The sequence below is a fragment of the Porites lutea genome, chromosome 5 (genome assembly GCF_958299795.1).
Source record: "Porites lutea chromosome 5, jaPorLute2.1, whole genome shotgun sequence".
Classification (NCBI taxonomy): domain Eukaryota; kingdom Metazoa; phylum Cnidaria; class Anthozoa; order Scleractinia; family Poritidae; genus Porites; species Porites lutea.
In genome coordinates, this window is record NC_133205.1 from 11098581 (window position 1) to 11111400 (window position 12820).

General features: G+C 39.1%; 1 protein-coding gene across 2 annotated transcripts in view; it reads right to left on the reverse strand.

Moving 5' to 3' along the window:
• Positions 1–2773: 2773 nt before the first annotated feature.
• The window catches only part of LOC140939219 (sodium channel protein 1 brain-like), a 36801-nt gene continuing 26754 nt past the window's right edge, over positions 2774–12820 (reverse strand). For both annotated transcript variants that reach the window (XM_073388794.1, XM_073388795.1), the window contains exons 22-26: positions 10671–10808; positions 9762–9875; positions 8806–8948; positions 7860–7987; positions 2774–4298 (exon numbers count right to left, since the gene is read on the reverse strand). In XM_073388794.1, coding sequence (XP_073244895.1) covers positions 3175–4298; positions 7860–7987; positions 8806–8948; positions 9762–9875; positions 10671–10808 — 1647 coding nt within the window. In that variant the 3' untranslated portion in view covers positions 2774–3174. The remainder of the gene's footprint in view (positions 4299–7859; positions 7988–8805; positions 8949–9761; positions 9876–10670; positions 10809–12820) is intronic.

The following is a 12820-nucleotide window of genomic DNA, read 5'->3' on the forward strand; positions in this document are numbered from 1 at the left end:
CACAAGTAAGTAAAGCGGAGGCAATTAGCGTCATTTAAAAAGTCTGAAAACACCTGATATAACTTTCGTAAAGTTTCCAAAGGCGGCATACTTCACAATGCCATTAGCCGGCACTCATCAAAAAGAAAACCAGACTTCTCGCTTAAATAAAGCGGCAAACCTCGGCTAAGATCAAGATAACTTAAGTAATTTTTTTAAAATGCAGTACTGGCGAAGACAGATCATCTCGGATATTTTAGGGGGCGCGAGACCTGATTTTTAATCACGGGATTTATGGACTGAAGAATTTTCCTACGTCAGTTTTGTTGAAAAAGCCATTTTAAACAATGGATTAAGAAGATCAATAGTTCACTAGCCATTATCATGGCGTCGCACCAAAATAAACTTGTGTTCTGTAAAATGAGTATAATGTAGCAAATACGAACTGAATAAACAAACAGTGGATGAAGTAATTTGTTAACTTTCTCAGAAGTATTTGTTCGCCGTCTCGACTGCATGTTGCCCTCGTGAACTTCTTAAAGTAAGTTGCATTGAGATCATGAAATCCCTTAAAAACTCAGTGACTCAACTCTTGGTTTCAGGACTGTCTCGAATACAAACTCAATCAATCACAAATGACAAATGAAAAATGTCTGATATCAAATAGCCGGACAAGTTACTAGCCTGCAAGTTATTGTTCTTTCTTTTCTTTTCTCTTCTTTCCTTTTCCTTTTTTTTTTGTCTTCTTTTTTTGACCATGATATTATCGGTTAGATGCTCTCTAAAGAGCCAGTTAAAACTTGTTCTTAAGAAAGATTACTTTAGACTGTAGGGGGAGCATGGATTTTTAGAACCCCTTTTGAAAGTACTCAGTTGTTACTAGGAACACACTTCAAATGAGTAGAACAATTAGCAAATGGTTTACATACCACTGAACTTAACTACAATGCTCTTGCCTTTACGTAATGCTTTTTACTGACCAGGCCAATATTGTTTTTAATTTCTTCCGGTCTTGAATGAAAGTAGTACTGATCCCCGTCAATGAACTATTATATAGGAGCTAACAAACATCTGCGACTTAGCCAGTATTGACTATTGTTTCGACTCACGTGCTTTTTACCGCCCTCCTACAAGCAAACTTCAGACCAGTTCAAGTTTATCTGTCTGAAATCACACTCAAGCGTCCACTCCATTTCCGACTTGCCCTTTTTTTATGTGACTAGCACGCAATGCTACAACAACTCATGCTATCATGACTTACTTTGTAAAAGTTTATTTTTCTCCTCAATATTGATGGCAGATATCTATCCAATTTCCTGCTTCTTTTTTCGGATCGCGGGTGATTACACACATGAGATAAATCCGACTGGGTCCATTATCAGGTTGTTTTTCTTTAATTTAGTAGTGGAACAGCCTGTATCAACCTTTTAACGAGACCAAATTGCTAAAACACTAATTGACTGCAACGCGCTTCCACTCCAGTTCGGAAAGTTTTGTTTGGATGACAATCGAAGTTCGTGAAGTAATAAAAAGATAAGTGTAATCTGGTAATTTGGTGATTTCATGTGGGTTAAACAAGCTAAAAGCAGGAAAGAAAACTAATTATTACTTGCGAGAGACCCAAGGCATAACATACGAGACTAAATTAATAAAATTACCTTACGGTTTTGTTTGTGGGCGGCTTGATTGAGAGCGTGGGCAAGTGGTTCCGTCCGCAAAAGGGAGAAAAGAGAAAAAGGCAACTCAGTCTCGCCTCTCAGTCGCGATAGCCAATTCTGTGTATTCTCAAATTCGCGCTCTAAGTGAGTCATAAAATGGTATTCTCAACTGCTTCCTAACTGACATCGTGTATCTCAAATAAAGCGTTAAAAGAACGTGGTTCTGATCTTTGACGTGACCGGTGATATGAAACCACTGAGTTGTATGCATGGTTCTGGTTATGATCGTTCTGCAGCAAATTTTCCAAATCACACCCGCTCAAATAAAAGCTATTAAGGGTTAACATCCTATACAAAAAAAATGGTGCTTTCTTTGTTATGTGGAAACTTGCACATCTGGGAACATTCTGGTAAAGAGATGCACATGACCTCACCGCTTGAAATGGACAGCGAATCAAAAGCGTGGTACAGGGTCAAAACCTTTTGCTGACGAATTCTTGAGGTGCGCTCATTTAAACCAAATTGTTAATAGAACTTTCTTTTCATAGCGGTGTCAGTCGTTTGAATATATACAATCTTGACAAAGTAAAGTACAAAATACTCAATTAATAGGTTTTGAGCCCTTCTTCCCCGAGACTGTACGGCTTATTATATGAACGGAGTACAAGAATATTCTATTGTCTCGTGCAAATCATAGCCGAGTACTTTCTTATGATAGATCAACAGACGAGATAATGCCATATCATGTAGATATTCCATGATAGGGTTATTACTGGATGTCTGGCAGAGGGCACATTAAATAACATGCTCTCAGTCTTGAATGGAGTGCTGCCGGCATATTAGGTACAGCAGGCCACAAAGGCTACACCCAAAGGCCGGATCAGTCCAGAGTCGGGAGCGGATCCTTTGCCGCTGCTGTGCTTTGCCAAGTACTTACAATTACTAATAATGAGTCAGACATACTGTCCAGCCGAGTACCTGACACGGGGCAAAATTGTTTCACTTCACCGAAACCTAAAGTTATTTCCCCTACCCTTTTAAAAACAGTCATTTCCTTGCTGGGTAATCAGACTGTCGCTGGGGTGTAAACTCCTGCAAAAATATAAAGCCCCAACGATAAAGAATAACAGCTCGAATACAAGCAGACTTCAACAACAATATTTTATTCACAAATGGTAACTCACGCTGAAATGACGCTCGTAGTTGTAAGTTTATCGAGTCCATTTCGTTCAAAAAATATTTTAGATTCTATCGCTTCGAGGGCTTTAAATTTGTAAGGGCAATTTAAAATTTAACTTCTTTTCCAACATCCAATTCAAGGGTGTAGTATAATTTTGAACGATTTAAATTGTAGGCAATTGAAAGGAAATCTTTCACATTCAAAAAATGTCTTGGCTAATCAAAAGCTGACTGTAAAAACCAATAAAAATTTAACACTCATCTCAATTTGCAAGGCAGCTTTATGGTTGCAGCTTTAAAGCTACCCCAATTGACTATTGTTTTGGTCTTCGCAAGCCAGCGCGAGGACTCTGCTTAATCACGCCCTCCTTTCATCCGGGGTAATAGTTAAAGTGTCACGCGACTTGTTCTCAGGCTGTTGCCGTTCATGCACTGCAACTTGGATACCGGGCTGCCAATCTTCTTTCAAGGAACCAGAAGATGCAGTGTGTTCGAAATGGTGACTTTTTTGAAGCCTAAATTTTCTCAATTCTAACTGGAAGCGGTACTGTCTGTAGGAGCGCTGAATGATTGTAGCGGCACGAATTTCTTGAATTCTTTTCAATGTTGTACTTTCGGTTTGCGTTCTTGCGCGTTTTGGAAATGCGCTGATAAAATGATGTTCCATCCGGGACTTCATAAGAGTAAACGCAACCGAACCCTCCTCTTCGATTTCTCCAATAACTCGTCGTACCAAAGCTTGCATGACATCGAAACAGTGAATTCTATCTCCTTGCTTAATAGGAATGTTCAAATGAATACACGCAAATTTATTAGGTTGAGGAATTTTCAAAGGCGGTTCAAGATTGTCGACAAAGTCAGATAACTGTGAATGAAGAATGTATTGAGTGGCATCTGGATCGTAACGTTCCCACAGCGCATAAAACATTTCTAGATCATCATCCGTGATTCCAACTTCATCCTGTTCATGAGCTTGACTTAGGTTCTCCAAGATAATAGCTATATACATGTTGATGATGATTAGGAAAGTCAAAAGTATGAACGAGACAAAGTATAAAGTAGCAAGCCATGGAATTCCACAATTTCCATTCGGTTGTCCCATATAATTCTCGTCACAGTCAGGAGGCTGAATTAATAAGGGTTCAAGAACATCGTTCCATCCTGCAGATGTAGAAAGTCTGAACAAAAGAAGCATACTACTGCTAAACGTCTCAAAATTTACCACGTCGTCAAGTGCGCCAGTCTTCTTGACATAACCAAACGATGACATGCCAATTATGGCGTAAATGAACATGACGAGAAATAACAAAGCTCCAATATTGAACAGTGCTGGTAGAGAGATGACAAGAGCGAAGAGAAGCCTGCGAATCCCACGTGCTCCTTTATAAAAGCGCAGCAGTCGACCTATTCTGAACACTCGTGCCACGCGAAATAAACTCGGAGTGACGAATAACTTGTAGTCAAGGTATTCTAGAATGATACCTGAAACCAAACAGACAAAGGCTTAAGAATAAATGTAAAATGAAATACAGTTGAGGTAACGGCAAGTGGCCGATTAATGGCGGTTGGCCGCTCACTAGAGGTTCGTTATAAATTAGCATAGCATGAGCATAATCTTTAGCAGAAACATCACTTTATTTTGAAACACAGCACAGAGGTCGTTTAGTTACAAAGCAATCACTGCTTGGAATTCTCTTATAAGTGAAGTAACGAAAAATAGCGCAACACTCTCAGTTTTCAAGCGCGCAGTAAGGCGCGAAATATATAATAGTTCGTAGCAATTTTTAGGATTAGAATTTTTAGAATAGGTTAATTTATTTATTTGAATTTAGTTTTTTTATCATGATATTATTGTAATTTTTATAAGTAGTTTTTATTTGATTTCTAATTATTGTAAATTAAATCGAAAGAGCCACTGGCTGGAGATTTGATAAACTTACTTTCTTACTTACTAAACAAACACGCGACGGGAGCAGCATTACTGGTCCACAGTCGGTCATCAACTCCTATGACAGACTGTATTTTCCTTTATCATATTCTTGAAATAAAGCCAAACTAAATGTATCAAGCGCGCGATGACCGTTAATATAGGTTTCAGTTCCCATTCTTTTCTATAATTATTTCAGGACTTTGATTACTAGCCGCTTAATAGAGGTTCAACTGTAAACTGACTGGTGCATTTGAGCAGTCTGATAAGAGACAATCGGCCGAATCAGTAACTGTTGCTTTCAGAAAACTTGCTGTAAGGCAGAACTGAAGTTAGTATCTGTCTTTTGCTCATGTCCATTGGCCTATGTAAACACGGTAACCTCAGACGCTACCAAGTGTTCTCACTCTATGCCTCCCATCAATCGCTGACAAATTTGCTGCTAGCCACACCCCACATCATGAGGCTAAAGAACCAGTAACAAAACCCCTCGGCTAAAAATGTTTTTGAAGGTCCTTGAGTCCCAATTTAAACTTCAATGTTACGAACAAGTCTCTAGTACGAAGAAGTGGCGTAAATAAACTCTCCTCAATGTTATTCTTCTTAGAGGAAGAAGAAGAAGAAGAAGCATTAGGAAAACTACTACTCGTTCCCAAACGACCTTCTTCTTCTTTTGAGACGTTATGATTTTCAAACATGAATAGCATTTTTGACATTGTTTTCTTTCGTCTAACTCGTCAATGAAGTTTTCTAATAGTCCATTAAAGGAATCGTGTTCAACTAACAGCTTTCCATGTGATCTTTAAGGAATTTTTCATTCTCATTTTTTTTTTTCATTTTCACCCCTTTATTTTTTTTTTCTCTTTGTTTCTTTTCGTATTATGTATTGTTGACCAATTTCGATATATTAAAATTCATGCTTGGCTACGAGGCTTGGGGAATAAAACAAAAGAGAAATGTATCATTCTTTGCTGAGCCTCAAGATAATTTCTTTCACTTGTTTTATTCCTCCAAGCCTCGGAACCAAGTATGAATTTTAATATATTGCAATTGGCCTATTCTTGTAGTCAGCAATCCTCGGAGACCCAGGGGCGGTTAGTCGGGCCAGACGAAAGTTTTCAAGCACGGCCTTTTCTCTCGACCCGACTGACTGCTCTTGGGTCTCCGACGATGGCAGTCAGCTCACTACTATTGTTAATTAGTTTTTTTTAAGGCCAGTTAATGTATTGTACTGTTTGTGGTATCGTTAGTTAAGTTAGGGCCTCAACCACGCCCTCTCATATGAACACATATTACAAAGGATTTACAAAGGATTTAGAAGGCGAGATCTCGAAAACCGGTCTCATGTGAAGAAAACCTTAATAGATAAAAAATCATTCGCAGACTCGCGACCTTTCCGTGACCACTTTGAATCGGATAAGAGAGGACCGTGGACCAAGTCAGTATGATCGGCCTCTTTGCTAGTGACGTCGTTTTCCTAATTTCTAGGCTGCTGCCGTCTCCCACACTGCTATTCCATGCCTGCCAACTTCTCCACCTTTCCTAAAATTCCCACAAAGGCCTTCACTTCCCTTCTTCCCCCTGGTTACTCCAGGAACGTACGACATTTACCGCCTCAACTATATCTTCCGCTAGCATGCAGAGGGCTCTTCTCCCTGGTATTTGCGTCGGTGGCTTCCCCGCCAGCTGAATATCAGGGACAAGAGGCCTCTGCTGGCTGCTGGAACCTCTATCCTCTCTAGTCTCAGGGTTACTCAAGCCGTCATAATGAACACAGAAAGATCAATAAAAATAGTTTTTTGACAAAATAGATTCCTTTACATCACGGCATAGTCAACTTTCATTCATCAGGTCATGTTCAGTCTTTGGAGCGGTGAGTGCACGTCATTTCATGCCGATGTCATAACAATACGTGTTCTGTTGTTTTCGTTTTGTTTGAAAATTAATAATATTTCATCGACAGATGAGGGATTCAACTTACTTCAAATCTCCACTTTTTCAAAATAATATAATAATAAGGGGAAAGGTTGTTCAGAACAGTAGTTTTGCCGTTTTTAGTTTTGGATGCGTGATACGTCCTAATAGAACAAACCAGAGATAAGTAAATCCCTTAAATGAGCAATATTTTTCGAAAAATATTGACTACGTATACCGGGCCACTCGAGAAAAACTTTAAGAAACATTCAGTTACTGCAATGCAATATGCAGTGAAGTTAAACTCCGGTCCAAAAACTGAGGGTACGGTAAAAGAACCTATCATTAGCATTCTTCAATCACTTCAATTCAGTTTTTAGAAAACTCGCTCAGCACAGTTGCGGGAATGGGTGACTGACTCGCTAATAAACACTGAAAATACATCACTAATGGAATGCTCTTAAGCACCACATTTCACAATAAATGTCAAGTGTTTACTTGACCTGCTATAAAGAACACCAAATAAGTATGTTATTGGAGTATCGATGCGCGAAACAAACTTTGTGGTTTTAAAAGCAGCTTTATTGAATATAAAATAACTTGTACTTTAGACCCACGTTGCAGGAACGTGTATGAACAAAGTTCGCCATATTTTAATATCAGCCATGCCACATGACTCCAGAGGTGCGACTAAATTGGACAATAAAGATTCTAAAAGAGCAAAACAGAACAGCTCAATTCTGGAGTATGGGATACGAAGGAGGATTGTTGCCATGAAAGCAGGTGTGGAGTGAATCGCATATTTTGTCGTAACTTCGTTTTTTTTTTGTTTTTCGTCTTATCATGCAAATCTCTCAAATATGGATGCAAATAAAGGATATTTTAAGTGTTTTTGTGAAACAATGGGTTTTATTTCATCACTATCCAGAACACCAATTATTTTTTTCAGCACTACAGTTGCAATCTCTAGTAAGCGACTAAGTCCCTTAAGCGACCGCGCTTAAGTCTGGCAGCAATTTTGGTGGTCACCAACGGGAGGCTCAACGATAAAGAAAACACTTTTTCCACCGCAGAAAGACCAAAAGAATTTGAAAATACTAAGCAAAATGTTGTAAAATATATATTGAAGTTGAAAGCAAGTGATTAAGTAACGACCACAGCCATCAATTGCTTTTACTATGACATTCTATTTATAAACTTACCTATAATTGATAGAATAACGATGGTAAAGTCAAAGATATTCCACGGCTGTGTGAAATAATGCAGGCGAAGAGCTATAATCCTGACAAATGCCTCCAAGGTAAATATCGCGGTAAATACGAGATTTATTATATGTGACGACCCGAGAAATATCGGGATAGGAGTTAAGGTTGTTCCAGCTTTGTTTGTTTTAAAATGCCATCCCATGCACTCTATTTGTTAGTTCTAGATTTTGAGTCTGTCAGGTCTGTTCGTGGAAGAAATCCTGTTTCATAGCAGCTAAATGTAAGCCGCGGTGGGCTTACAGTCCGCCGACATTTCCTTTGGTATAGATTATTACACTGTACACTGAGATGGTTCTAACGTTTGAGTGGTGAGTGTATAAAATGCTCAGCCGAGAACTATAAGTAACACTATCCGAACTGTTGTGATGCTGTTTATTGAGTTGTACAAAGTCATGGCTCCAACTTTCTCATGATTACTCCGTGTGGACTGTTTGACTGTGAAATGGTAAAAGCTATTACGTGCGATAGATACAGGGACACGTTCACACCCTCAGTGACCTCAGTTTGTCGTATAAATATCTACATTCCTCACTCATAGATTATAGAATAAGACGTCAATGTTCATAAAATCAAGTAGAAGCCGCAGGCGAGTAGTTTCACTTGAAAGTTTTGAACATTTTAATGTCACTTTCATGATCTAAACGAGTGTAGACAATGGAATGTTGCGGTCAACTTGTTGTTTACAAAAACGGTGCAATTTTTGAACGCTTAATTCCGTCGGCCTTTTCTCTTAAAATTCTAAAAATTACCCTTGAGGCAAGACGATAAAAAATTGCACAATCATTTCCCCGTCATTCATTGTCTATACTCTAGAGCATGACAAAACTGACTGCGTAAGGCTTGCGGGTACACTACTATGCTAAAAAACAAACAAAATAAAAGGATATTCATGGTCAAGTTGACTTGTTGGCTTTGCCCATAATGCTGAATCATCATGACCAACATATTAAGACAAATCAGCAACATTATTGCTGTCTCAAATTTAGAGCTGTGAATGATATCAAACAGACGAGCCTGCCACCACACCTAAAATGCAAAAAAGAGACGCACATCTATTGGGATGTTATAAACAGATTCTTAGGTATAGATCATAGATTACAGCGACGTAGTTTTTGTGTAAAAGGAGAACTGAAAAAAAAGAATGTACTAGCTAGAGCTGTCAGAGCTGTTCATCTCCCGAAAGGTAACCGCGATCATGGCTGGTAAGACCAAGATATCCCAGACGCCGTTTAGCTATGGTCAAAAGACAAATTTCCATATCTACATCTGTATTATCCTGTGTCTTCAGTGAAGTGGCATACAAGAAAAATTGCGGGCAAATAGGATTTTTATGTTTTCTCGTAGTGCTTTGAGTTAATTGATAAGGAGAGAAATTTTTGGTTTGTCGAGTTGCTTATAACCGCATCTCATTGTTATGGGTCGGGCTAAGGTAATTGGTCAATTGTCATTACCCCCTCGAACGATAGACACGTGACTTTGTGTTAGCATCCACTCACCCTACCTCCTCCCCTATCTGCAGGTTTTTGCAAGTGGTTATGCAGTTTTTGAATTTATTGCTGGGCCCAATAAGACTTTCTTGAACTTTTCAACATAGGATTTTATCTTTTGAAAACTTCCTTAAAGCGGCTATGGGCAGTTGCTCACATCCGATTTAATCCATCTTTTGTGGTTTGTCATTTATCTAGACCTCCCGGTCCCGTAAACGAGCTTCAATAAAACTAGAGATCGGATTAATTGATTAGTACGAAGGAAAACATAACAGTTGTATATAAATTAGATGCATTAAGTCAAGGACTCACGTCGCTAACAGTCGAAAGTTTTACATGATGAAGTACTAACCTTTGGGCGGCTGATCATTTTCTTAGGTTTCTTATTGGCTGCTTTTTTCAGAGTGTTGAACCAAGCCTTTTGGGACGGTGTCAGGAAGATGTCTAGTGCGCCACTGTCCTCGTACTGTAGAAGAATTGAGCAATGAAAAAATTGCGAAAGTACTACGATGATATGTGTTTATGATTCTTATCAGTACTTTTCGGAGAAATTACAGCCAACGCGTTATAGATATTGATTTGAAGGCAACGCGCAACCCCTCCTTATTTGTCATCAGGGACTATTCCGTCCCTGCGAAACTGAAATGCGGTCTTGATTGGCCATGGACGCCCGAAAAAAGGCCGAAAGAATCTTGAACCACAAGGGCATGCAATGCAATCACATTGTTATTTAAAAAAAACTATATATTAGCAGAAATAAAGAGAAATTGTCTTAAAATGATCATTGATATGGGCATACACAAGAGATCTCTTGTCGGGGGACATTCCTTTACCTTCCTTAGACACAAGCCAGAGACGACACCTTTTCAAGACAGCAGCGTAAACGTTAAATGGAAAGTTATGAAAGTTTTTTATTCATCGCGTCATGTGTATGATATGGCTCGTCAGTTTAGTGTTTGCCTCACGATAGTTCCCTAGTTATTGTTCGCGACGTTTCGACCGCGTGTAGCTGGTCTTCATCAGGCGATGGTGTCAGTGTGCCATGCCGCAGTATCGTGTTTCTTTTTTTTTTCTTCTATGCATATGGTACCATCGTGCTTGTGCGATACGAATCTCACCCAAGTCCTGCACAGAAATTCGACGCGATCGCCTGTTGAGGACCAGCACTACGCGGTCGAAACGCCACAAATAAGAATGAAAAAGTGACTGTAGTGAGACAAACGGCAAACACGCTCTATAAAGTTTGTTAACTTTGTTTTACCTGTTTCTTGAGCCGATTGAAGTTATCGATGATGACTCCAATAAAGAGATTCAAAGTAAAGAATGAGCCAACGATAATGAACACCACAAAGTACAAATAAGAAGCAAAGCTGTGTTGGCTTTCTGGCTGTTCGTCGAGCTGAAGAAAGAAACAACACCTTAGTACAGTCGAAGCTCTTTGACACGGACACCAAAGGGACATATTAGCAGGTCAACCGCAGCCAGCCGACTTTGGATCCAACAATAGACAGGTGTTCGCGAGGAGCCACCGGGGCGGTTTGTTGGGTGCGGAAAAAACTGCGAAAGTTTTCAAGAACAATTAAGAGAGCCAGACGTGTATGGCGAACAGTCGAATTTGCTGGTAAACATCTTCGTACACAAAAGTAGCGCGATAGATGCTGGCCTTCGATTGGGCACAAAAATATTTCTTGTGCCCAATCAGAGATAAGCGTTCGAATGAGTAGTGGAACTGGTTTGTTAAGAGTAGCATTCCAGGGGCTCTCTCGCCCGTCTTTGGTGAAATCTTTAGCCGCCGTTTTTCCGGACCAGCTAACAGCCCCTGGGTCTCCGAGGATGGGAGAGCTTACACTGTATTGTGTAAAACTAACGAGTACCATCTTTCTTTCTTCACTTGGACGAAACAGACGTCAGGTTTAGGAGAAAGTGCGAAATCAAAATTTGTCTGGACTAACTGGACTTGCTCTTTAAAACTAAAGAGTCCTAAGAATATCAGAACAATCATAGTGTTTGCGACCGGGTTCAAGTTTTACAGTGCGACTACTCGAACCGGGGCACTTGGGAGAAGATTTTCCAATCATAACCATTTTTGACAACAAAATATTCTCCGTTTTTTCTTTGCACACGGACCAATGAATTTCAAGATACAACTATGTAATCGTTAAAAACTTTAAAACCGTTTGAACTTACCCGACCTCTCAGAAGACAGCTCTCAAATTTAGGAATGTTATTGGTCTTTTTGCAAAGAAAAAACTGAAAATATTTTGTTTTCAGAAATCGTTGCGATTGAACAATCTTCTTTCAAGTGTCCCGGTTCGAGTAGTTGCACTGTAAAGTTCTTTGGTGTGCGTCAGTTACCTTCATATTCAGTCCACGATATCACGTTAAAAATGAATATCCATTTATTGTGAAGAGAGAGGAAAATGGGTTATAAGTCTAGTAACATTAATTTTATCACCATTTCAATATTTAAGCAACAGAAAACGTTTTCCGTGTTTGCATAGCCTGATATAAACACTCGAGGGGTTGGGAGAATTCGAGACAGTTATGCAAACCCGAGACGAAGTCGAGGGTTTGCATAACTGTCGAGAATTCTCCCAACCCCTCGAGTGTTTATATCAGGCTATGCAAACACAGGAAAAAAGTTTTCTATTGCTTTTATAAAATAACTTTACTGAGAAAAAACTCAAAAACTCTTTGTTTACTGTTTGTTATGGTACTGATTAAAACAGAAATTCTTACCAGTCTTAAAGTCTTGTACACGAAGCAGGGGCACCCAACGACAATTTTCGGAAAATATCTGTTCCGAAGACGATTTGAGATCTAGAATTTTCGGAACATTTGTTGTAAAATTTTTTTGCATGCCTCTCTCTCCTAGGATTTTCGAACATCTAAAAACTACTATAATTGCCCATTTTTTAACGGATTTTTACCCTCGAAAGGTCACCTAGAATTTTCGGGAGCCTTTTTTCTGGCTGAAATTTTCGAAAAGGTAAGTTTTGATCCCTACAATTTTCGGATCACTAGACTTTCAGCTAGGAAATCCGAACAGATGAAAAATTTATAGGGGATAAAAATATGCCTATATATACCTTTTAAATACTAAAATACGTTTAACAATGCTATGTTTAAGTGGTTTTGAACTATATTCTCGTTGGGTGCCCCTGACGAAGTCTTGCACGCGTAATCAGTTCTTGTTTTGCAAAAAGATGCTTTCCAAAATACGGATTTTTCTCGCTTAAAATGTTAGCTTTAGCGAAAAAAATTGACACAGCTTGTTTATAAAGATTTTCCAAGTTTCAGCCGACGAAGGAATGGGTAAATAAAGTAACCTTGTCGAGTTTTGAAGTCAAAAACTTTTTCAAATTCGTGCTTACGTGATTAGCGCGCGAAAAGCAAAACATCTTGACGTCA